Here is a 26,890-nt window from a genome sequence, read left to right as displayed (position 1 = left end):
ATTTATTTTACTTTCCTAGTTATACCTCATAGTGTCTAACACTGAACAGCATTTCTCATTATAGAGACAGACTCCCATTCCAACATAAATGGCGGAGTATAGCCGAGAGCTGATTACTTTCTAGTTTTCTCACAGCTGAAAAGGCTAGACAAACTTTGTTTAAGACTGTCTTGCCTGTGTTCAAACGATCTGGTGGTAAAGAGCAGAATTTTAATGTTGGGGTCTGTATTTATCAACCATTTTAGTGTTGGAAGAATCTGTTCTAAATCGAACGGAAATCTCAGAGGAATGCGTATCTGTTGTTCCTCAACTCTTACATGGCTTTGAAGTACAATAAAAATATCATTATTTAATATGACTTCTTGATCTAGAGAATTAAAATATTGTATAAAATCTGCCAAAATGTGATGGTGGAGTACTGTAGGAGAGCTGTAGAGCTTGTCGGCAGGATACAAATACTAAGACAGATGTTATGACAGAAGATAAATGTTATTAAGCTTGAGGGATTAACACTTCTAAAAATGTAAACTCATCTGTCTTCTCATGGAGGTTATATCAAGGGCAATAAAATGTTCATGATTGTTTACATTAAAGAAAACTAAGACAGGCAGACAAAGAAGCGTTTTACAGATTTACAGAGATACAGAATGTTTTAGTTTGACAGATACAAATAGATCCGTGCATTGTTCCTGCCAGGAAAAGTTCAAATATTTTTAAGTTGATTCTTGTGCAAAAATTTACTTAGTCACGAGCTAATAATACAATCTGTGTTTCAAATGAGGATCAGTTAAAGCACAGCAATGTGTGGCAAGTAGGCCATTTGATCACATACAATTTGTACTCAATAGCTTACATGATTAGTACAGCTATCTAACTCTTGTTTGCCGTATGCCCTCTTGTATGTAGTCCAACCTCTTTGTCTATAGGCACCTCTATATGTATCGTGCATTGATGACTCAAGAAACATGTGTCATTCTTTATATAATAGCTAAATTTAGCCCTTAATACACTGAAGCAATTATTATATCCATTATAGAGGAATACATTTTGTGGTCTGTGCTGAAAAACATTTTGACATTCACGTCATGATTTCAGTGGAAACCAGTGCTTTGTGTTGTGAAACGTTAAACTTAATTCTATACAATGAAATGAAAGTCTCCCCATCAAAGTGTTGTTGTTCTTCACAGTGAGTGCTTACCATTGCTTTTTGTTTTTCCTCTGATGTTTGGGCAGCCTGCTAATTTGCTCCCAGAGGCCTGTGTTTGTCTAATAGTTTAATTGGCTAGGCTGTGCACCTGTTTGGCAGCACAGGTGGCCACAGGGCCATTGTGCTGAGGGCCTTATCTCCCAGGCAGTTCCACACAGGTGTGTGGCATGCAGCCTTTGCAGATCCACCCACAGATGGCATCGCCTGGAGCATCCGCTGCTTCCACTATCTTCTCCTCAGCTGCCATGTTTTCCACTTCTCTTTCTGTCAAAAATTTCCCCAGCCAATTATTTATCCCCTACTTCATTCTCTCCCTTTTAATTTTTTCATTTGGATACTCTCTTCTTAATTTAGAAGTGTCAGATTGACTAGCCACTTTTCATTAATTTCTTAATCCACTGACGTGGGTAAGATGCCAACTTACAGAAAATTACAACCCTCTTATTTTTCCATTTAGTGGGAGAGAAATCCTGCTGTGTCTCAGCCCGGCATTCTTATTCACTGTCATTTCTCAGTTTATTTCCTCTCTGTCTCGCACATGTGAAAACTGTGATTAGATCCATGAAAAAAATATATCAAGGAATTAAATCTCTCAATAGGCAACACATATTTTATTTTTTTCTTTTGTATCATGTACTTTTAAATTTTGTCTTTACAAGATCTGGCTATACCCTCCTTTTACACTTAGTTTGATCATTTCAGTCAGATTCATTTCAGCTCTGCAGCAGTAAGGTTAAAGCTCGCTTCCTCTGATCTAACTCAGCTGCTGCTCTATCAATTGACTTTCTAATATAAAAATAGGAGAGTGGTTTTAGTGGTTTTGGGCAGCAGAGCACACATCCATGTCCCCAGCTTCAGAGTTCCCTATGTTCAGCCTTCAGCATTACACTATGACTCTGTCAAATCCCGACAGTGACTTCCATATTAGATCTGCAAGCTCTCAGATCCCTAAGACATATTTAAGCAAAATTGAACTGGGCTCCTAACTTTTCATTATGTGAAATCTTCACGCTACAAGTCAGACATTTTCTCGGGGGCATTTTCTTGTGGGGGTCTTTTTTTTGTGGAGGCGGGAGACATTTGCTGACACCAGAGTTTCTCTCTGTGTCTGGGTACTCAAGGTGTGGGTTGTTGTGATGATCTTGCTGCTCCGCCACACAGGGTGTCTCTGAGTCTGAATCAGTCTCACCAGCTTTTCTCAGTTGAATGCTTCGAGCTGAGCAGCAAAGGGTTGCATGGAACACTGGTAATGGGCTTTTTACGAGCTTTGAAGTTACTATGCCCGCTAACAGAAAGCTGCTCGTCCCATTGACTGTGTGTCCTAATGCCCAGCTTGATAAAGCATTGAAGAAAACACACTGAGAAACACTGGAATTTCTGCCAAGCACGGTGGTGGTTCTCTTTGTATAATGATGGAGCAAAAACCTTCAAAGAACTCAAAATCCTTCATCTCATGATCTATGATTCTAATAGTCAAAAGAACTCTTAGATGGTCTATAAATAATAGTTCTGGTCGTATAACTACAGTCTAATCCTACTTTCTTTTATTTAAATTGTGAAATGCCTAGTTAAAGGTGAAAAGGTATTACTGAACTTGATTGCCATTACATTTTATATGTACTCAGAATTAAAACCAAGACAAAACGGTGCCAGAAAGCCACTCCCTTGGCACAAATATTCTTTTATTAGCAGCACTAACTGATCTTCATATATCCTCAACTCTACCCTCCACTGGCCTCCTTTGTCCACTGTGTGCACAGCAGCACAAAGGAGCTTGTCCATCTGTCCAGCTGTTAGAACAAATGTGAGAATCTAAAGGTCTCACAGGCTGTATACAGTATACACCCCTGAAAGCTTAGGCCAGAAATCTTGTCTGGCACAGGTGTAAAGTGTGAGTAGTGGCAATGAGCTAATACTGCACTGATGAATGGTACTCGTGTGAGGATTTAGGTACAGTAGACATCAATGGGCTGGCTCTGTCCGACACAGATTCTTCACAGAGATGAATAACCGTTTCAACTCTGTCATTTTTGATGTGGAAATAGCTCCCTATCTCGGTGAATCATCCATAATTGATCCTCTTGATTCACTTTGTTACCCTGGACAGTGCTTTTGTAAGCTCAATCAGACTCCTTGTCAATTTGGAAATTTTAAATATAGCCTTAAAAAAACCCAGATGTCCTAAGTGGAGTTCAAGGGGGACAGGCTACCTCGGGACACATGACAGTCTGACGCCTTTGAATTTTCTGGATCAAGCACCATCTCTTCCCAGCCCATCACTTTGTAGAGTAATGGAAAAATAGCAATTTGATTTTTTTTGCCACCATGGCGATCAAGATTTAACATCTTCCAGGAAGGAATGAGGAAGGAAGGAAGGAGGAGAGACACAAGATATCCAACAATCTAACCTGTCAGGGCTGTAAAATACAACTCCAGGGAAGTAAAGTGAAGGTGGAAGCTTTCCAGTGGGGTAATTTTCTTTCCACTACGCTGGTGGAATCTACTCTCCTGACTCCCAGTGTTATTACAAACCAAGTTCACCCTCCAGGCCTCAGACTGGTTTGCTCTGTCACTTGTCAAGGAGAAATAAGACAGGAACGATTTGGAAATTACATGACCATGTTGCAGAAGTCTGAAGGCAACGATTTTCCTGCTCCTGAGTTTTTTTTTAAAGCAACAGAAGTAATTCTCACTCATTAGTGAATCCACAATTTTTGTTGTCAGGATGGTGCAATCAGTCTTGTTTTATAGCATCCAAAGAGTTTTATTTGACTGTTAAATTTGGCACAAATGTAACGACACTGTCTTCAACAGACGTGACCGGCAGTTAGAAATGAGCAAGTTAACTACTCTTTACCCTTGCGGCTGACTTCAACGTCGACGTTCGTCCTATTCTTCCTCAGAGGCAGTGAAAACGATTTTGAAGACATAAATGTCCTCAGTGTCTGGGTATATTTTAAGAGTGATGCCTATTTCATTTTATGACACCATCTGTTAACCTCCAAGATACCCATATCGGCTACAGCCCCAAAGTGATACATACATAATTCAGAAATATCTGTTTCTGAATTTTTGAAGGACAAATTTTGGGGCAACTGTGGCTCAGGAGGTAGAGGGGGCCGTCCACTAATCAGAAGGTCGTTGGTTTGATCCTCAGCTACTCCAGTCTGCTTGAAGTGTCTTTGGGCAAGAAAAGAATCCCAAATGGCTGTTTGTGTGAATGGGTGATTGCGACATGTGTTATAAAGTGCTTTGAGTAATTGGCAGACTAAAACAACTATATATAAATGCTGTCCAATTACCATGGTGCCTCTGGACACAATACAGTATACTGCATTTCTGGGTGTTAACATGCATTCAAACAGTACAGCTTGACAAAATTGCCAAAATATATGCATTATATATTTTTTTCTCTTATGTGGGGCATTTCCCAGAATCCCACATGACTTGAGCCCATATCTGAGCCGGAAATCTGTCCCATCTGGTCCAAACTGACAGAGTGACACATTTTTGTTCCCAGTTTTGAGCTAAGGAATAAAAGCATTTATCAACTTTCCCAACCTTCTGAAGTCGTCTCGTCTGCTCCAGGATCTGGGAAAGCTGCAAAGCTGTCCGAATGTTTTAGTAGTTCTCAGCAGATATCAAATGATAACACAAACTTATGCACACATTCTGGGAGACGTACACTGACACTCTGCAAGGGGTTTTATACATCTACTGTATAAGGTGACAGCGACTTGAACTAAATGGCAACTTTATGGCTTTGAAAATAGAATCCGTTCCTTCAAAGAAGTGCTTGCCACTGCATTTCCTTCTCCTCCCTGAAAGATGAAACTCATCTCTGCAGAAGCCTGAGGAATGTGCAGATACATCACATCAAACGTGATGATCCTCACTGTGATCTTCCACACGACACATACAGATTCACAGTGTACTGAACAGTTACATTAATTGGTCTAATCAACCTGCAATCCACCGGTAGTACTGCTGGTTTCTGTATACCTTCACCCAGCAGCAGTGAGGGTTGTTACATAGGAATCCTTGGTGGCGTTCAGGGGATAATTAGAAATTTCCAGAGTGTTTTGCTCTCCGCGGGGGGTCATTTCAAAGTGACTAGGGAGCATGGTGTGCTGTCAGCCGGCTGCACTTCCTCGCTGATTCAGTTCTGATAGAGACCTGCACTCCCCAGTGTCTCACACGTACAGATTACCGCCTCCACTGAGTTTTGCTTTGCATCACTGTGCATACAGACACACAAAGAGACACACTTAAGCACCTTCAGTTCCACCAGGAAATGTTGAACATTTATGTCGTAGGCTCTTTCTTAGAACCACGATTTGGAATCAAGCTGAGAATCAAATGCCATTAGAAGTTCAAAGTGCTCCTTTTGAGCACTGCACCGCTGTTGTTCCTATGCTTGCTTTTCTATGCCAGCAATCACATTCTTGTAGTGCTGACACCAGGAATATTGTCCGCAGACTGTGGTACTGGCTTTAGTACCAATATCCCATTTCATTTTTGTTTTTGTTTGAACATTTCCTTTGCAGTGGCTCAGTTCATTTTTACATTACATGTATATTATTATGAAATATCAGCTGAAGAGAACACATTTCCTGAAATAGTTTATCTATAAAGTAAAAGGCAAATTAGTTCCATGCTGCAATGCATTATATTTATGAACTGTGCCAGCCGGAGAGCTGAGATAATATCTAGAGAGCTAAGTGGAGTGACTAAGCTCCTGTCATTTTGGATGAAAAGAGTGCATGTTACCTGGAGTTACATGCAACAGACATGAGCCTCCCCTTGTTCCCTTTGAGGGACAGCACAGGTCACTGACTTTGGTTCTGGGTGTGTGTAAATGCTGGATGCACAGTGTGTCTGTTATACTTGGTGCGTTTTAAACATTTTCTTGGGAACCTTGGTTCTACCATATCCATCAACTACCTCTGAAATATTCAAGTATCAGAAATATCCATACATATAGATTCTGAATATTTTATAGAATCTATGCTAATTAAGGGTCAAGTGTTAAGTGACATATTAAGTGTCCCCAATTTTGTTTCTGTTTTGTTGTAAATCATGTCAAATGCAATTTTCATTATATTTAATTTATGGTAAATAAATGTAAGAATGCTCTTATTATGAACCCGATATGGAATACTGTTATATTATCTGTTTTTTCAACCATGCAACCCTTAGTAACACTCAATCATCATTGTTTTTAGTTAACGACAAGCAAACTCTTAAGAGAGAAAGCATATATTTACAGTACGTTTATGACTTGAGATAGACACAACAGTAGTTTACAAACCTATGTCAATATTAGAAACCAGCGAGTCTGAAGTTTAATGTCCTGTTATTTTATATTTTGGACAACAACAATTATTGACAATAAAAATAATGGACTGTTTTCAAATCAAATAAAGCGAAGCTATGAAGGACACATCAGAAAAAGGAACACAACTGTTGCCCTTAATTGCTTCTTTTGGAATTACTCATTTTTGAGATGTGATGAACAGAAAACGTACAGTTAATATTTATATCTATTATTTGCCATCTGATATGCCCCGTGCTTTATAGTTATTTCAGCCAGCTATTAAATTGATCAGAGTATAATGTAGCTCCATGTTTGGCATGGTAAATCACAGGGCAGACACTGCTGGTGCTCGGTTTCAAGCTATAATGTTCAGAGCTATTTGTTGCACGGAGCTTTGGGCCTCGACTGGAATACTGCAGCGCTGAATAGGTGAGTAGTCCCACAGAGGGACAGTTGTACGGCCTTGCCTGTAATACAATATGAAAGATATTGCACTTGCACAGAAGCTTTCAATAACAAAGCTCCCCACCTAGCCATGATGGAATAATAAAACTCGTCTATAGACTGAAATCAAAGCGCGTACAAGTCATCTGAACACGAGACCAGCGATCAGTCAAACAGAAAGGTTGAGAGAGTGTCTGCCTCTCACTTTTTCTCGTCGCTGTTGAGTCACTTACTGTGGCTGGTGATGCGCAGTAATCTTTTCATCATGTACTAACATTTCCCTTGCCAAGTATTTGCAGAACGTGACGCACACTCTACACATTGTTTTCCACACCCTTTGCTATGAATTTCTGCCCTCACATTTAGCAATGCACAGTTCTACATACAGTGCACTGTAACTACTTGTATTCCCCTTATGCTTGACACTGCCTGGACTGGTACTAGGGGTTACCACTCAGTCCACTCAATCATGTATGTGTGTGGCAGAGCAAGTAAAAAGAAAAATGGTATGTGACTGTATAGTTAGTATAGCAACTGAAGTGCTGCTGCAGCTTATTTTGTTCATGAGAAGAAAAACCTTGAAGTGCAGTTTGAAGTGAGCTGTGCCTGAATTAAGGGCTGAGGAGGTGATTGAGTTTTTAAAGGTTCGCTTCTGTTTACCTTGAAAATACTGTACATATAAAAACAGGGTAATATAAAGTGCACACTTGCCAATATACATGCACATCTTCTCTTATGGTGGCACTGTCGCCTCACAGCAATATGGCCTTGGCCATCAGGGGCGTTTCTGTTTGGTTAGTATGTTCTTCAGCCTTTCTCCCTCTTTGTCTATGTGTATGTATGTGTTTGCATTGTGATAGGCTGGTGACCTGTCCACGGTGTACCCTGCCTCTCACAAAATGCATGATGGGATAGGCTTGAGTCCCATGTGACCCTGAAAAGGATAAGCGGTGTAGATATTGGATGGATGGATGAATATTTGCTCATGCATAACTACATTTGTTATGTCAGCGCATGTCAGAAAGTCAATAACACCTTTTGGTCTTATGGGGATCAAATGTCATTTCACAAAAAAGACGGATTGGCATCTCACTGCTCGGCATCTTGACTTTGTTATATTAAAGACACGTCCACAACATAATGGACTTTCGATGAGGCCAAAATATTATTCAGTGAGCATACATCTTGCTCGTGAACATGTTGTTTATATCTAAACACTTGTTTTATGGCTTAACTGTGAGGCTTTCAATGCATACATTTTATAGCCGTTAGCATGACTACAACATAATTGCATCATGCCATTAGAAATAACACAAAATATAAAGAAATTGCTTCCCTAAGACCGACCATGAATTTTTCATTTTGCCTGCGGGATTTACATGACTGCAGAAAGTAACACAATTTGGTGGCACTTAACTAGAGGATTATAGCCATCAATATTAGATGAACAAGTTCTCCCACAAGTTAATGAAATCTTTGGATGTATGCCCACATTAGGAGAAGAGACTGATAAGAAACAGATTCGATCTCTTGTTTCTTTATCGTTGAATTGCTACATTGGCCCCCGAGGAACAAGTCTGTTATGTTTGACCAAACATGAGCTGTAACCACCTTTATAATGCAGGTTTTGCTGCCCTACTTCCTGAGCAACAAGGTTTATCTGATTAGGATACCCCATGGTAATACTGTAAGCTTGTAACCTTTATTGATGCCAATACTTACCCAGTTAAGATGGGTTGTAACATTATTTTTACTGCACGTAGGAGTCATTGTGGTTGTGTTGTTGGTATTGTTTTTTTGTGTTGATAGTTGTGATAGTATGCTGTCCACTGAGGCACGAGTCTCTCCAAAGAACAGAGACAAGGGACTTCATAGCCTCAGGACAAGCACTGCAGAAGTACCATCTCTCATTTTCTTTGTGGTAACTTTGGGGACATTTAGAAGGCAAGCTGCAGAGGACCTGAGGGTATACGTGAGGGGACAGAAAATGATAGACAGTCTGGGATGTAGGGAGGAGTCAAAACATTTAGTGCCTTCAAAACCTTGAGGACGACCGCATTATGTTGCAAACTGCAGCAAGACATACATTTTTGATGAAAAATATTCTGCACAGACAATCCCAATCTGTCTATTCAGTTTCAGTCCAACAATAATAGAGAGAAGGTAAACACGGAGCAGGCATTAGACTTTTCCCACCAACATCTGTTGCAAAATATTCTAATTTACCTTCTGTTTTAATGAGTGCAACTTCTCTGTTCAAGGTGTTTATTAGTTAAGCTCTCTTGAGTTGTTTTGTGAATAGTTCCTGTACATGTGATATTTCTCTACAGGAGTGAATGTGTTTTGTTCTAGATTCATCTTCTTCAAGTTTACTGCTCTCTTTTCATGTGATGTTTGATAAAGCTTTTGGATGTCAGAATATACCAGTGCTGACCTGTGGGTACTCAAAAAGAACCAGGGCTGTAACGAAGTGCTGTTCACCACTACTCAGCGTAGAGTTGTCTGGATTAATGTTAACAATACTGGGTTTAGAGTAAAACATTCCGATGTTCGCCAATGTACACAAATGTGGTTATCCAAAGATATGTAACAGAGGCAGGATATTTAACAGTTAAATAAAAGTATTTACTGTTTAAAATGACATTAGTGCTGTGAAACAATAAACTTCCCAGGGAATTTAATAATAATAAATTACCCCAGTGCGTGTATGTACAGTATAAAAGCTCATTTCCAAACATACCAGATGTTCAGTTCCTCTTATTTTCCTGCAGAGCCTCCCTTCTGCTCTGTTTGGGTCATCGTGAAAATAATCCTGAAAACATACCTATCTTTGTTTATTTTATTAATTGATTTTATTATTAAGTTTCATGGACATGAGATCTACCTACTGTGATTCAATAATAATACATGAGTTTTTGGGGTTTTGGACTGTTGCTTGGACAAAAGAAAAGATAAAAGCAATTTGAAGATGCCACTTTAGGCTCTGGTAAATTGTTTTCACATATTTTGACATTTTAAACCTTAACGATTAATCACTTAATCATGACAATAGTCAACATATTTATCAATAATCAAAATTTGTGTCAGTTGCAGCCCCACCCCACTAAATACACAGTGGAGGCAAAGAAAAAGAACTAAACAAAAGTGAGCATTTAGTCATAATTAGTACATTTATAGATAAGGAGATATTTGTGCAAATGCAATCACTTTAACAAAAATGATTAGAGGTTTAATTAAAGCATACATACACGCTTTCAAAGGTAGAGTGAAACATTTCATCTACAAATACTATACATTTCCACCTTATTTGCTGTGGTAACCTGATTACTTGCACAGCATGACATGATAATTATGTGGAACCTCCACTTGTTCTTATTGCAGAGGACAAAGCATTTTTCTTTCTCCGGTGTTGTGCTTGCACACACCTTGGTGCACACAGCATTCCCAAAATCTCATATTGCAGTTGCACTGTGTAATAAACCAAATTTTTCTTCACAAATATTGGTTCCATTTCCAGCTCTCTGAAGACTGACATTTACCATCATTACTAAGGGGCATAAACAAAGACTGTGGATTTACTGAATAGTGCTCGCTCAGTCATGTCGCCTCCTCTCCCTCTTTGTTGTCCCAGTCTCTAATTTACTTCTACCACCTCTGTATCACAAATACATATAACTGCATTGTTATTCTGCAGTAAACTGAGCCAGTTTGTTCTTTCTTCTTTAATGGCCTTAGAAAATGTGCAAAGCACATGCTGGAAGGAACCGCAAGGTTCATTGTCAACAGACATTTATAAATGTGCAACATTATGATGTTTTGTTTTTTATTAAGAAAACAGATCATCATTATACACAACACTAAATATCAATAACTTATAAATTGGTTTTGCTTGTCTGCTAATGAAATTTGAGTGATGGTAGGTGTGGGGGGGGTTGTAGCGTGTGCTAATTTCGTCACAGATCACAGAAATACCTCACCTCAACTTTGCCACTTGCCTCGGGCTAATGCATCTCGTCCCTAATTGAGGGTCTCTTCCAACTCACTGAGTCAATACAAATGACTTCAATACTCAAACCATTATTATTTCAAATCATTGTCAAAAAGGCGGGATAAATCATTGACTTATGCCCCGTTAATGTCAGAAAATTGCTCCATGCATTTTGCGTTATTGACAGTTAGCGCTCTGAAAACAAGTGACACTAATGACATAATCTGGCTGTGACCACACGGTCCCTCCCACCCTCCTCCTGCCTCTCTCTCTTCCTCGAGCTTAGACAAACGGGCTCATCTGTACTGCATCATTTGCCGTCTCCTGATACGCTGCGGTTTATAGCCAATTATCTCTCACGATCCATTATCGATTACAGTGTTATCTTTCTTGCATTGCTTAATCTTTTGGCACAGGAACATAGCAGCTCACTGGGGGACCTGGATACAAACTGCTTAGCGATGGGAACACTAGTTAAGATGGATGGCTGTTCATTTGCTTGTAGATGGGTACAGTTTAAATTCAAACTCATTCCGACTGTATTCAGCAGTGGGGAGGGAAGGGTGGTTTTTGATTTGCAGCGCTCCCTGTTAGGAATTAAAAACTACAACAGTCAATTTATCCAAGTGAGTGTTAAACTCTTGATATTAGTCTGAATGACTGATTTCCTCTGAGCTTAATACAATATTGTTTGTGTTTGCCTCCTTCTGTGAATCAACATGGCTCACAATAAACCAGCAGGGCAATAATAAATCTGACTGAATATTGGGTGACTGATTTTTTTGTTTGTCTGCTCTCTCTCCTTTCTAGTTGGGTTAATAACTTCGGTCATGAGGGTCTCGGCCTCCTCCTGGATGCTTTGGAGAAGCTCCTGGACAAGAAGCAGTGAGTGATCTCCCACATGACATCCACCACTGTATTTTTTTTTAATCATACCAGGTTCTGTTCATGTAATCACAATGCCCTTTTCAATGTTTTTGTTTTTCAGGCAGGAGAATATTGACAAACGGAACCAGCATAAACTCATCCAGTGCTTGAAAGCTTTCATGAACAACAAGGTTTGTATTAGCGAACGATGACACTCAACTTATCGATTATATAATGAACTCCACATCAAAGGAAGCCAGGAACGGCCGTGCTTGCAATTATTTTGCTTTAATGGCGTTATTTCAGATCACAAGCATGATTCTGTTACATCGAGAAAACTAGATAATCGACTTGTTATCACGAGAGAGAGAAATAAAAAGGTTGTTTCCTCTTATCAGTTATAATATTATTATCAAAGATCAGGAGTGCAGCATGCATAGCCACTCATTTGAGCTGGAAATGTCAGATCAGAACGCATTAATGACTGTAGTTCAATCTCACTTATTATTTATTTATTTATGTTCTTTATTATGGCATTCACCCACGAATGTCAATGGTTTCTTGACAAGAGTTATTTTGGTTGTAACCTTCTGGACAGTAACACATCTGCTTTAAGTTGACAAATGTGTGTAAGCCTATCCCTTTCAATAATAAGCCATGATCATAACATATTATATAAGGAATTTCATCAAAGTTAATTTCACAAACCCTTCTCTATGGAGCAGTGCGTGTGTGTCATGGTCCACTTTTAAGAAGTTGTTCTCTCATGGGAAATTATCTTTAGAAATCAACCTTTTTTTTTTTTTTTTTTTTTGAGATAACAAGATAAATGAACCCTTTTTGATCTTTGTTATCTCAAGAATACAAAATAAGTAAGTTGTGATCTCAAGATAACGGCATTGGCACGGCCGATTTCAGCTTTCGTGTACATTTCAATATACGTACCATAGATTTATATAGAAGAACTAGACAGTAGACGCAAAGTGGGCGCCTATTATATCCAATGGGAATTGCTCAACTGAATATGAGACTAGAGACTTTACATTGTGATGATGTCAGGATTTTTAACAGACGTTTAAACAGTTTAACAGATGTCTTCAGTAATGCTGGTCTATGGAGAATATGTTTTTTTGGGCCACAGAGGAATTTTTTGCTGCAATACTGCAAGTGGCCACCGGTCAAAATTGGAAGCAAGGCTGACCACCGCTTCTTATCTAGGTTGTGTTAAAATCTATGATACGTACATGATGATTGCTTAGTAATCCTGAATGACCTCACATGATTCAAAAAAAGCTAGCGCCCTGAAGATGTAATTATGTTAGAATTCACTTGTAGAAGGATAAAGTTAATGTCTAGTATTCTGTATCAATCACTAAGGAGCACAAACAAGGAAAGAGGCCTCTCTTTGTACACTTAAACGTATCTAATAATAGCTCAGGTGGCCAGAATACCAAACCTGATTTGGATGTGGACGCTTGACAAGCACAGGATAATGAGACAGTAAAGTGAAGCTAATTTTACCATCTCAAGCCCACAGTCTCGGATCTTTTAATTATCCTTTTTGGGATGGTCTGGCTCATTTCTCAAAAGTGGCACACATTTCAAGGATAGATGGACTATTGATATTCCTTCTCTTAGACTTATTCCCCACACGTGGTCATCTCTGCCCATTCCTTCAGTTGTGGGAGACTAAAAGGTACAGGAGACTATAAGTATTTGTCCCTGTAGTCCTGTCCTGAATTGAATTAATTTATCATCCTCTCCATTTTTTTTCCCATGGCCTCGTTGTCCCTCCTTAAAAGAAAATTAGGGCTAACTAGAATTTACGTACATTAGCGCCTCTTTGTGTAATTCATTTTTTACCTGAAGTGAAAGTTCTCCGTGAATGCAAATGCTCTCATTATTTATACCCAATGGGCCTTTTTCTCCTCCTTACCTCCTCCCTGTCATGGCTCACAGTATGGACTGCAAAGGATCCTGGGAGATGAGCGGAGCCTGTTGCTGTTGGCACGAGCCATTGACCCCAAACAGACCGGCATGATGACAGAGATCGTCAAGATTCTCTCTGCTTTCTGTATTATTGGAGAGGAAAATATGTAAGTTGTCTAATTGTCTAAACACATTTGTCAACACACCTTCTCCTGTTAAGCATACCGTTATCGGGACATCTATAGTGTATCGTGTGAGTTACAGTATGTATATAGACATACCGTCAGTAAGATAAAGATTTTGTCACAGTTGAAGGGACAGTTCAACCTAAAATCAGAAGTACATGTTTTTCCTCTATCCATTTAGATTGTTTTGGTGTGAGTTGCTGAGAGTTCAAACATAAAACTGCTCACAACAAGGTCTGTGGATTATCTTCCTAACAGGGTCATGACATCACGAAAAAGACATTGTTGTTGTGATTTTCAAATTTATTTCTTTGGAGCTTTGGGCACCACAAGCCGGGTGCGAGAAGGCAGACATATCTACAGCCGATACCTCTGAATAGTCAGTAGCTCACACAAAAAACTACACGGATGAATAGCACTACAGCTAAAAGGAAAAATATTAATTTTGCTTCGAGGTGAACTGTCCCTTTAAAGGGTCTGTTGACGAAAATTGAGAGCTTCAGTTGTATTTGCAAGGGTTTTGAAATATTTCAGAAATATTTTAAAACCTTTGCATATTAAACTAACACTGCATGCATTCTTCTTTCCCCTCTTACCTAAGTGAAGGGAGCACGCTTCCCTAACCTCCATTCAAAGTAATAAGTAAGTTTTCCGCATTCAGAGTTGTGCGAGGGACATATTTCCCAATCTTCCTCAGTAAATCAGAGCTGATATGGAAACAGCACAACACCATTTCAAAATCCTGAGTGACGGAAAAAAAAATAACGATGAGAGAGATACGGTCCATCTCCACTGTGTTTACATGCCCTGTAATGTTTCTGAAACAGCAAGAGGGGAGGAGACGGCTGCTTCTTGTAAACACTGGGATATCACTATTTTTTTAGAATCTTCTCCCACCGGGTGGCATGTCCTCAGACAGAGATTTGACTGCATACATGTTTACCCCTTGTGAAACATACACTGCATTTACAGATGACCTCAGACGGTATATAGAAATCTTTTGGGGTCGCACGGTCAGATGATGCAGTTCAGTCTCTTTAATGTGTTGAACTACTCAGTGTAGTTTGCCATGGACACACAACCTAGCTGACAGCTTATAAATTGGATTTAGGGGAGCGTTTTTTATTGTTTCCCACAGGGCCAGACTAGAATAACAATGGCACTTCAAAGTCAGTCTGTATGCAGTGGTGGAAACAAACAAACCCACAAATTCTGTCGGAGAAGCTGAGTTCAGCAGTGTGTCTCATATCTCTGACCATCCAAATGGGCCTTTATGCTTGTAGCTCTCTGACTCTGCAGTGTCTAGCGGCAAGTGTTGATGATAGGTGTTAATTTGCAAAATGTGCTTGAATCCTAAAATTAGCATTGATTTAATACAATTTATTTTTCATTTTCATTTTTTAAAATGTTTTACTTATATTCATTAAAAAAAAAAGTTTTCTATAGAGCTGTAACGATTAGTAGTTTAATCGATGAGTCTATCAAAAGACAATAAATAGCCAACTATTTTGATCATCAGTGCATCAATGGTGCAATATGTAAGAATTGGTATCCTCTCAAATTCATACAAACAGGGGACAGCATATCAGCAGAGTAACCGCTAACTGCTGCTAACTGTAGATGCTGTTAGCTAGTTAGCTTTGTCAGCTGTGCAGCTAGCGGTCTGGACTGGGAGCTCACAGTGGTATTGATATAATGTCACAACTCTTATTTCTTCACATTCTGTTGATAGCTTTAGTTACTTACTTACGTTTGGGCTCAGGGAAATTGTGATGAGCATTTTTCACATTTAAGAAAAAAATCTTTGACATTTAATCGATTGAAAGATTAATCGATTAATCGTGAAAATAATTGGAATAAAAATCAGTAATAAAAATAATCGTTAGTTGCAGCCCTTTATTTCTATTACAAAACTAACCGTGTCAATTATTGTACCAAATATTGCAATGCGATTTGCAATACTTAGAGCACTGTAGGGCCTGTTAGCAATTTTAATTAAGAGCATAAATCATTGCTAATTCATGTTGTGATGCTGTGCATAATTGCATTAATTTGGGTCAAACACGTTAACAAAGCCAACACTACAACCGGTGGCAGAACCTGCCGCAGCCTCTAATGTTGGCACAGATGGAAATGAATTACTTAAAGTGCTAAATTACAGTTTTACAAGGTTAAACAGTGGGCAAGATTTACCAAACTTTAAGTACTTTTTTGGGAATTCAGAATACAGACAACCAATCACAATCGGTTTGATTTAAAGGTTTTTTTTTAAATCTAGTATTGCTCAGTCAGCTCAATTCAATTTAATCATGACTTTTGCAAATAGATGCAGTTGAATCTGTACATAATCAATACGGTGCTTCACTCATATGAATGTTGTCTATTACAGTCCCCACTCGAACACTCAGACAGACTTCTGCTGCTTGCACCCAAACACACACAGCTATATTTAACATCATACGCCGAGTATAGATAATAAAAAATCTTGTTCCATCTCTCTCAGTCTATGTCTGTCTCTCCATCCTCAAAGTATTCCAGAGTAGGTTGAAGTAAACATGGAAATCTCTGCCATGATCATAGGCCTGCATTAAAATATACATATCCTGTAGAAATGACAGCCAAAGGAGCTGAGGCGTCACTTTCTCTCGCTCAGAAACTTCTCTGCCAGCCAATGTTGTGACGCTGGCTCATGTTCAACACCCACTTCAGCTGACAGCGTCAAAAGGCAACACGACAAGTTAAGCAGATCTATCTCGCCTGTTTTGAAGCGCCGTCTGAACTGGCTTTAAAGCTACTCAGTATGCAGCTCCCCATGCCTGTCTGCGACTCTGTAACCCCTATCACAGAGCATGGCCGTTCCATTTATCTCTGTTTCAGGCTTACTCGACACATATAGTCCTATTGGTCAGACACATGATCTCCTTGCTTACAAACCAACTGTGCATGCATTTTGCCACCCTACAAGGTTTTTGGGTTGAGACAAGGTAATAAAAATGGCAAATGGAAGCCTTTGTGGCATGCTTGCATACACGCTCGGATGTGCATAAATTGACCGATCCCTACAGTTGACATTACGTGTGACTATTTATCTCTTAATTTAATTATTTGAGCAGCGATTGAGGACTTGTATATCATGCTGAGAGCTCTTTTGTATCCACCAGGTTGAGGACAGAGGAGTTAATCTGTTCAGTTTTTCAATTGATGAAGGCACAATAGAAAATGTGGCCTCGCAGTGACAGTGAGACCAACTGTTAGCAATTATTATGTACTCATCTTGTAAAAAACAGATATAATTTACATAGGTGCTCAGAAGACATTAATTTACATTTGTTGCAGTCCTGTGTGTGTTTGTGAGTTCAGCAACACTGAATTTCTCTTTCATTCACGATTTAGAGGCTGGAATTGTCCCAAGCACTATTTAGCTGAGCAGCCTTGAGCCCTTATAAGTACTCTAATTTTCTTACCTTCTCAATAAGTGTATTTGCACATTAGTCTGGCAGACCCTGTAATAATTTGCACCCTTTCTCACCCAGCCAAATACACTCTGCCTCAATTGCTTTGACTACAGAACACATTTGCAGTAAAACCTTGTTTTTGTCTCCCATCACCTTAGTAACAAGCACAATCAAGTCAAAATTGGATACTGCTGCAATAATAGGCCAGATTGCATACAAAGAGATGGAAAGCGGTAGCATTTGTCAGGGTTGCCAAAGACTGGCCGAGCAAATGTCCACACCGGCACACAAGGGAAGATAAGATACATGGTGTTTGAGCTGAAAATTGTGAGTAAATGTCCTGTCAGTGAGGTGATAAAAGTGTTTGTTGACTTTTGTGTTGTGCCCTGCTCCCTGTCGTCTGTTTTCTTCCAGCCTGGATAAGATTCTAGCTGCCATGACAATTGCTGCAGAGAGGAACAATAAAGAGAGATTTGCTTCAATTGTTGAAGGACTGGAGAACCACGAAGCCCAGCAGCTCCAGGTTTGGAATCACACACTAAAAAGCTTTTTTAACATCACTGGTTAATATTCATCCTGTATTTATCGCTGCCTTTTTATTAGATTATTTCTTATAAAGTACAAAAGTGACTTTTATGGTTCATAGCCAAAACAGTCACCTCTGCATCACTGCTCTGAATACTCTATTATTCTCTGATACGGTACGTTTCAGGGTGGCTTGATTAGTCATACACACAATGACTTACTCTACCCAAACTTAAAAAAAGAAGCAAAAAACCTATTAACAAAAGCAGGAATTTTGCCATGTACAGTGGACAGAAAAGCTGACGCAGCCACACAAATTCTGTTTTTTCACAAAGACCACTTGCGGTGCCAGGTGTGACTGAAATTGGCAGTTGTGTCACTCTGAGGCCTATTGTTCCTCAGCCTCAGCTGTCTTCATACATGTGTTTTTCTGTGCTTCTTCTTCCCGTCTTTGGTTTACTTGTCAACCCCACTGCACCTCTTGCACATGATGGGATGTGATCGCCGGTCTATTGAAATGCACCCGGAGCTCCGTCGCCACGGCTTTAATCAAAAACACCTGCCTCTACTGAACCACCCAATTCTTTTTTGTGAACACCAGGAAAATGATAATAAAATAGCAGAGAGGTTAACTTCCTGCAAGCTTTTAGTCTTCCTTCACTCTTTCTCACATTTTCTGCTCCTCTCACTGCCTGGCTCATTTTTCTCACATTTTACAAATACCTCCGCTCTTTTTTTTTTTTTCGAGCTGCTGTCAAGTTGCGTCTCAGAGGACTCGTGAAAGGGCAACTAAAGCGCCGTACCTCTCTTAATTTTCACTACTATTCTTCAGCAGCAGGGAAAACTATATAACAGCCATAAACACACAGCTTAAGACATGTTTTTGTGAAACCAAAAGCAGGGAATTAGTTAAGGAATTACCCGTTTTAACTGCAGGGATTGTGAAGTCATGAAGGAAAAGTCATGAAGGAAACTGATGAGGCGGGTGCTGGAAGCGAAAGTAGATATTCTTTTATTAGGAGGCTGTTGTTTTTCCTTTAAATTTTGCCATTAATGAAATGAAGCTCTGCTAATTGTGAAGTAAATTAAAATGCTTTGCTGATGCAGGGGGTTCGAGGAAATTAATAGACTTTTTATCCAAAACCGGTGATGGGCTCTAGAAGTAGACTTTGCTAATGTGATTAAAATGTGTTTTGCTGTAGTTGAGGCTACACTTGTCTCTTGTGCACGAGAGAAACTCCGCATTTCAACTTTAAAACCACCCCAGCAGTGCCACTTTTAATTAAGATGTTTGGTACCACCCTATGGTGCCACTGCAGCTCTCTAAACCTAACACTGATAACGCCCGCCGTCCCCAACACAGCCGCTTCCCACTCCACAAAACATGACTGAGGTATGTTTAAGGTGCTTGATGTAAGTATCAATCTGTATGCGGGAGAAGAGAAAGAATTTTTCATGAGCTCTGTGGCTTTCTTCACTCACATAAATTCTGTGAAGTTTTTGTGGAGGTTCTTTTATGTGTCTGGCCTCTGGTGGATACAGTAAAATGTCATGTTTCGATGCGCAGATCTTGCTAGTCTACTATGTTTCTGGTGCCTTGCACCAGTGTCTCAGACTCAATGGTGGTGCATCCTTTACTGCAGACAGCTTGTGTTTTTCCCATGGGAATATACAGCACAGTATCTTATTTCTGTATTGCATACCAACACGCATCCTCCCCATCACCTAGCTAACAAACATGTTTGTTGTGCTGCTGCAACAATTTTAAAGGTGCACTATGTAGTTTTGGGGAAGAAATTTTAATTAGAAGAGGGAGATCTTCATTGACTGTTTATTTTATGCCTAAACAAACAAAATGAACAAACTCTCTCCCTTTTCATGACTAAATAAAATAAACTGAATTGACAAACAGATCTTAAATGACAACACAATTTCATACTGTTTTATTTGGTTTATATGTGGCGGACCTGCCACCTTTCTTGCTTCAAACAGTGTTCTGGGGACCTTATTTTACCTCTGAGAACAGCTTGTTTATTCAGTTATGAAAAAAAAATCAAAATATTTGAGTTTGTATTATTACCTCATTGATATTGTAATGATTAAAATTCTGATTTGAATTTCTTCTCCAAAACTACATAGTGCCCCTTTAAGGATACAGAAATACAGACCAATGCTTTTCATTTCATCAGACAAAAGCTAAAAAAAATGGATACATTTCATTGTAGCATTAATTAAATGTGATGATTTTACAGAGCAAAAGTGTGAACAAAGTACTTAGTGGGCCAAGCAAGACAGTAGCTGAATTTACATGGACCCTAATATTCCACTAATAATAAGAATTATAGCCCAGTTGGAGTAAAAATGCTTCTTGTATCTGAAGGATTTTTTTAGATTGAGAGCAGATGTGTAAACTTTTGATAATCCGTTCAAAAGGAAAATATTAGCGCCTTATAACCATGCAAACACTTGATCAGTTTCTCTGATGGATGGATTAGTATATACTTTCCGTGTGGGGATAACATTATTAACATAACAACAACACTGTAAGAACTTTTACTAATCACCGAGACTCATGCATAAGTTTGGCGTAAATCTCATTGAAGAAGTATCACTTACAACAATGAAATACCTTCTTTTATTATTGGTTTGTCTGTTGTTGTCAAGACTATTTTCACCAAATAGATGTTCCAGCTGGTAAATCACTGTCAGCGCGTGGAAGCTCTTTGTGCATGTCAAAAAAGACACCTCATCTGATCACTTTATTCAGCATCCTTGCCAATAGTAAGGTTGGTATCTCGTATCTGAATGGTTTCAACAAGATTGGAGAAATACTTTTATACTCTCCTTTCACGGACAGATCTGTATTTTTTGTGTTAAAATAAAAATAATAAAAAAAACAGAATAATAAAACCTACCCAGGAAACTGCAAAGAATCAGCATGGGTGGCTCTTATTAATAAGACATCCAAGCCAACAGACCAGGGTCAAGGTTTCAGAAGACAATGTTTCACGCCGTCCATGGGAATCCTTCAGCCTGCTATCGATCGTCTGTCCAAGGAAAACCTTCTTATCCATTGCTTGCTCCCCTGAAACACCTTACTCCTCATTATAATTCATCAGCGATTTCCTCTTAACCCCCTCCTCCAGCCAACACACACTCAGAACACAAGCACACACTCTTCGAGGCTTTTTCTTTACCAATAAATCCATTAATAATGCACATCTGGTCAATAGACACACCAGACCTGCACTTTCTACCGTCTCTCTGCTGGGCCTCTCATTCTCTGTACCTTTTTCCCCTCATCCTAGCAATCTCTTTTCTGTAGTTCTGGTTTGGTTGAAATATTAGGAGCAAATAAGTACTCCTCAAAACATATTTAGACAAAACTTAAAATCATAAAAACATAATCTTGTTATGTTTTGAGAGAGATATATCTGTTTTCTCTCATTTCTCATTTGTTTTTCTCCCTTTCTTTGTCTGTCGATTCCACAGGTTGCTTGCATGCAGCTGATCAACGCCCTGGTCACCTCCCCCGATGACCTGGACTTCCGGATACATCTACGCAACGAGTTCTTAAGATGTGGCCTCAAGAAGATCCTACCTGTGAGTTATCAAACTTTAAGACAGCACATGATACTGACACGTATAGATACTTTTTTCCTGTGTCAACCAATCAATTCTTTTCAAAACCTAGCGCCTCCATTACCCACGATGCAACTGAGCCACTGAGTGACATCACTGGAGGCAATTTATCGGATTACATGCAGCTTCCTCTGGAGTCACAAAAGTGTTTTTATACTGTTTGCACATAAGAAGCAGTACTCTCCACGCCCTGTTAACACACTTCCATGTTAATAATTGGTGGAGTCACCCTTTAAACAATCAGGAAGTCAAAACAAATAATGTAAAGTTGTATCCTCTTCAGAAGAGTTGATATAGTTAATGACTTCACATCACAATGGCTGGACTAGTCACACATGGCACAAATGACATGCATTAGGATAGATTTCATTATAATTAACTTAAGTTTTAGAGGTCTGACTAGTAATAGTAGTCATAGTAGCATGTGTCAAGTGTGATGCAGTGCTCGCCCCTCATCGCGCAGGTCGTCCTGGCATCATTATCAGCAGGCCTACACATCTTCACATGAGGCGAAGCCAAATGAGCTCCAAGTCATCACTCAAGCTCTCATTTGTAGCGAGAGGGGTGAACGTGTCACAGAGCCAGTTGTTAATAAGTCATCCCAGCTGCTCCTGTTGATTATTACTGTCATTACTTTAATTATCTTCAATTCTGCCCCCCGATATGAAAGAGTCTCTGTGTACAGTCATTTATGAATGCCACGTTCACCGCTTTTTAATGCCGACATTCAAACTGACACTCTTTCATCTAATTATGAGTTATGCTCAGGAGGCGGCGTGGCTGTTGGCAAAGAAAAAGTGAACTCCGCTGAAAAAGAAAGCCCAATTTGTTTTGTTCTCATAGTCCTTGACACATGTATTTGGCCCTCCTCTTCGTCTCCCCCCCTCCCCAACTTTTTTTTTTTTTTTTGGTGGCTTTGTGCACCTCCCTCCGAACCAGTGTTGCTTAAGACAGATGGTGCACCCAAAAAACAGTGCAGGGTGATTGATACCTGCAGAAATTGGGTTACATTTGGCCCTGTCTCAGTCTGTAAACTCCGCTGCCGGTGATTCATAGAGAAGTGGTAAAGAGCACTGCCGTAGCCCCTCGTGGCTGGAACAGGTGTGCAGGAATAGGAACTGTCTGGAATACCTATTGAGAGAGTTCAGGGTGTCTCAGTTCCCAGTTCTCTGTACATCTGGAACACGGAAACTAATATTCTAGTATTACAGGGTTTTTTACAAAGGCCTGATTAACAGTGATATATAAAATGTTGACAAGATTCTCAATTACAAATACTAGAGTAATAAATTGTTACAAGAAATATCTTAAGTTATTCTTGTCAGTGCTAGCACCGTTAATAATAATGATCACCACAGTAAGATGGCCTTTTGTATAACTTCATATTTTCTAGGAGCTAAAAGAGACAGAGGAGCTAGACATCCAGCTGAAGGTGTTCAATGAGAACAAGGAGGAGGACTCCATCGAGCTCTCCCATCGCCTGGACGACATCCGTGCCGAGATGGAATATCCTTTTGTCATCCCTTTGTGTGAATATACAGATGAATAGGCCCTGCAGAGCTAGCAGTGAGGAGATGAGGGTATATTGTGGGTTTGGTCAAGCTTTACAGGGTAAAGCCCCTCATCGCTTGATTCATTAGAGAAAGCTTTCAGGAGCCAGAGCACAATATCCAGCTCCATCTCTGACCAGGTATACTAGGTAAATAAGCCTTTCATCTTAACCTGCCACCTCTCTCACTCTTCTTTTATTTACTCTTCTCCTCCTCTCAGCTCCTCTTCACTTTTTGTCCTTTGTCTGCGAGTACTGGGTTAAGTAGGACTGTTGTAAGACTGAAGAGGAGGATATCAAACAGACATATGCTTGCCTCTTCTCAGCATTTACAATGCACAGTAGACAATTAAACATTTTTATGTAGAGTCCTATTATATTGTATATTGTAGTCCAGGTTTCTTCTGTTTAAGTATCATCACTCCTTGTCTCAGAAATGTGAATTCCCTCCTCCAGCTCTCTGCCAATGTCCATTTAACTCCAAACGTGCAGAGTACAAGTTGATAAGGTGAGCAGTAATTTAGTCCAGAGTTGGAAACTTCTTCAAGCATCCCAGAAGAGAACCTTTTAATAATTCACAAATCGTCTCTCAGGCTATGTATGAATGGCTGACATTGCGAGCAGGCAAACCAGACGCTGACATTGTTATGCAGATGTTCATTCCCACAACCTTTTTCTTCCTCCAAATCCCACAGTTCTAGTGCTGGCACAAAGTGCGCCTGTGAGTGACAGTTTCTGTTGACACATGTAGGTGAGTGGAGGAGGTTGTGTGTGTGTGTGTGTGAGGGAATGTGTGTGTGTGGAGAGAAGATGGAGGGGGAAAAAAAAGAAAAGTGCACCTGGATTAATGATGTGCTTGAGCAGGTTCACAAATGAGAAGGCCCAATGTTTGTTTCCAAGGACAATGTGCTATTGATCCGCGAGCTCTGAGCATGATCCGAATGCCTTGGCTACCCTTTGTCCCTCTGGCTGCATATAGCACACACACACACACACACATGCACACATAGGCGCGCTCAGGTAGTACTACCTACTACTACCTGAGCATTGCATATGTGTCTTGTTTCTCCCAGCAGTTTCATGAATATTAACCTGAAGAGGCTCGTCTCCTCTGTGTCCGGCCCAGGTCCAGGTGCCGAGGAGGTGACTCCAGGCCACTAATAAATATTAATGAGCTGTGGAATGGTGATTGATTGACCCCACCACTGACTGGGCTACGTCACACTTGACTGCCACTCATGTTTATTCATTATTTGGAGAGGGAGTGTAAAGAGAGAGAGACAGAGAGCGAGAATGAGGGCGTAGAGGGGGGTGTCATCCAATGGATTGGCATTCTACATTAGGTTTATGTCTGCAGCTTAGTGATAGATGGAGCTAGTTGGATACTTTCCCAGTCTGAGCTCCTTCTCATGTCCTCTCAAATGCTGCTGTGGTGAGGCTATAATTGAATCTCTCAGGATTGGTAATTCTCCCAGGCTTCATACTCGGTTAATACAAGGGAGGGAAATGATACTGTAGAGAAGCCCGTATTCCCATCCCTCTCTCTCTCTCTCTCTTTCTAAAAATTTGATACGGGATAGGAGTTTAATTACAGACATTGTTGAAATTAATAGGAAAAGTGTCAAACAGTATTTAAAAGAATTGATCTCCTCCAATTGCAGCGGCTGCAGATTGTTTTGTGTGGATGATAGTATGGGAAATGGAGAATGCAGTCAAGTGCTGTTTTTTTTTTTTTTACGGAGGGAATAAATGATCTGAATTATTGATAGTCTCTTACAGAGTCATCCTTCATTAGCTGTTGATGAAACCTGACAGATTATATTAGGAAACAAATAAAGCATTGACAGAATCTCCAGATTAGCCTCTGAAAACGTGTCAATTGGACCCCTCTAATCTCCCATGAGTTTCGGATGCATGACATTAGTAAATCCGTCAAATTAGCCATTATGCCATGTTAGTTTGTTCGTAATATCACTGTCGATGTGTTTATTCATAATTTGTCTTAAATTTTGGCTGAATCCTCAAGCTCAGTCACCCAAAAAAAATCATGAAAAAAAATCTGTGTTTGCATGTGCATTTAACTGGGATTTTCTGTTCTGAAAGCAGAAGGGGTGGGGAATCACAACATATGCTGCCACACTGTTGAAAATGTCACTTCACGGTTTTGCAGTCAGTATGTTGCGCTAAGTAAATATTTTAGCACATGTCAAGATCCACACTTCATGTTATGATGACAATCAGGTTTTCGTCTCTGCGAGCTTAACGGGGCACTGTCTCCTTAGTTGTCTTTTTTTTCTGCACGTGTGCACATATCTGAGAGGCTTATTTCACTTTTTCAAACAGGATGAGTCTCCGTGGGGAAATCCTCCTTTTCTCAAGCAAACAAATTAAATAGGCTCCAAATCATTCATTTTCCTGGCTTCTGTGCTTCTTTGAGCTACACTTTTAGGAAGCTATTAGAAGTTTGAGAAACACAAATTTAATTATTTCTACATTAACCCTTTACTGCAAATCTCCTCCTCTCTGCTCCTCTTCACGTTTTTGAACTGGGTTGAGCTGGACCCAGTGGCTAACATTTGTGCTTGTTTGAAAGATATTAATCATCAACAATCTTCTTTTAAACAAATACTAATCAATACATATATGTAGTATATTATATTTCAGCCTAGAAGAATACAGAGAAAGACAGTCTGATTTAACATCTGTTTTAGATGTCAAAGCCATCACGACTTCCTCCTGAGGAAAGCAAACATAAGACACTTAATCAATACCCTTTGCAAATTTAATAACATGAATTTTCACTCCTGAGTACATGTCAGTTTCAATCTGAGTGCTGGATTTCAGCCATATTTCTGCACTGAGAATGATCGGCTCCCCATCGTTCTTTCCCTCAAACATTCAAACCAGCGAGTTTTTCATGTAATTAATTTCCACTATTCTGAACGGTTTGGAGTGACAGGTAAACCAGAGGGAGCATTCTTTTAATGCCAATCCCTCTCCTCAAGTTAGCTGTTTACACTGTTGTAGCTCCCTCGAGAGAGAATGGATAAGAGGAATCACATCTCCGTTTGCTTTTGCACAATGATGCCTGTCTGAAAATGTGAAGTGAGGGACTGGGGAAAATAAGATATGTATTTATAAAGAAAACAAGGACTAATGGAATTTTAAATGTTTACAAGAAGCTGAATACACCTGGATAATGAACACAAATGTAACCTTTACTGTTAATTTTAGGGCCAAATAACTGGGAAACATAAAAACTACCATCATGAAGTTGTTTTCCTTAATGTTGCTGCTGTACTGACATGAATGAGGTGTACCATCTCCTGTCCAATATGGTGAAAGACACCGGCTCAGAGGCTTACTTCCTGTCGATTCTTCAGCACCTATTGCTCATCAGGAATGATTATTACATCAGGTAAGTTCTGTCTGATTTTTTGTATACAACTGGCTTTTTGTTGACTCATGACCTCATAATGCTCTACTGTAGTCTGATAAATTTTGTTTTTGTTTTTCACAGTAGATACAGATCATCTCTTAAATCACTCAGAACTTATTTTGTTCATAACTTACTGGAAGTAGTTATTGCCTCTGTGGGTCTGTTTGTTTGGCTTGAACAAACATATCTTCCAAACTAAAACCCAGGTTGAAAAGTTATCCTCCCAAAATGTGAGACCTATTAATTTTTGAAAGTCAAACTTAAACTATCTTCATATTACTGTAACTTTCATGCCTGTGGAAGCAAAAGTCTTATAGCCTCTGTTACACCCAAATTCAACTTC

General features: G+C 39.6%; 1 protein-coding gene across 1 annotated transcript in view; it reads left to right on the top strand.

Moving 5' to 3' along the window:
• diaph2 (diaphanous-related formin 2) overlaps positions 1 to 26,890 on the top strand; it is a 411,384-nt gene that overhangs the window by 110,039 nt on the left and 274,455 nt on the right. The window contains exons 8-14 of the mRNA XM_073486670.1: positions 11,767 to 11,841; positions 11,945 to 12,014; positions 13,783 to 13,919; positions 17,807 to 17,915; positions 21,410 to 21,520; positions 22,953 to 23,065; positions 26,410 to 26,526. Coding sequence (XP_073342771.1) covers positions 11,767 to 11,841; positions 11,945 to 12,014; positions 13,783 to 13,919; positions 17,807 to 17,915; positions 21,410 to 21,520; positions 22,953 to 23,065; positions 26,410 to 26,526 — 732 coding nt within the window. The remainder of the gene's footprint in view (positions 1 to 11,766; positions 11,842 to 11,944; positions 12,015 to 13,782; positions 13,920 to 17,806; positions 17,916 to 21,409; positions 21,521 to 22,952; positions 23,066 to 26,409; positions 26,527 to 26,890) is intronic.

The sequence above is a fragment of the Pagrus major genome, chromosome 18, assembly GCF_040436345.1.
Source record: "Pagrus major chromosome 18, Pma_NU_1.0".
Classification (NCBI taxonomy): Eukaryota; Metazoa; Chordata; class Actinopteri; order Spariformes; family Sparidae; genus Pagrus; species Pagrus major.
Note: the sequence above shows the minus strand (reverse complement) of the source record. Positions and strands in the feature narration are given on the sequence as shown.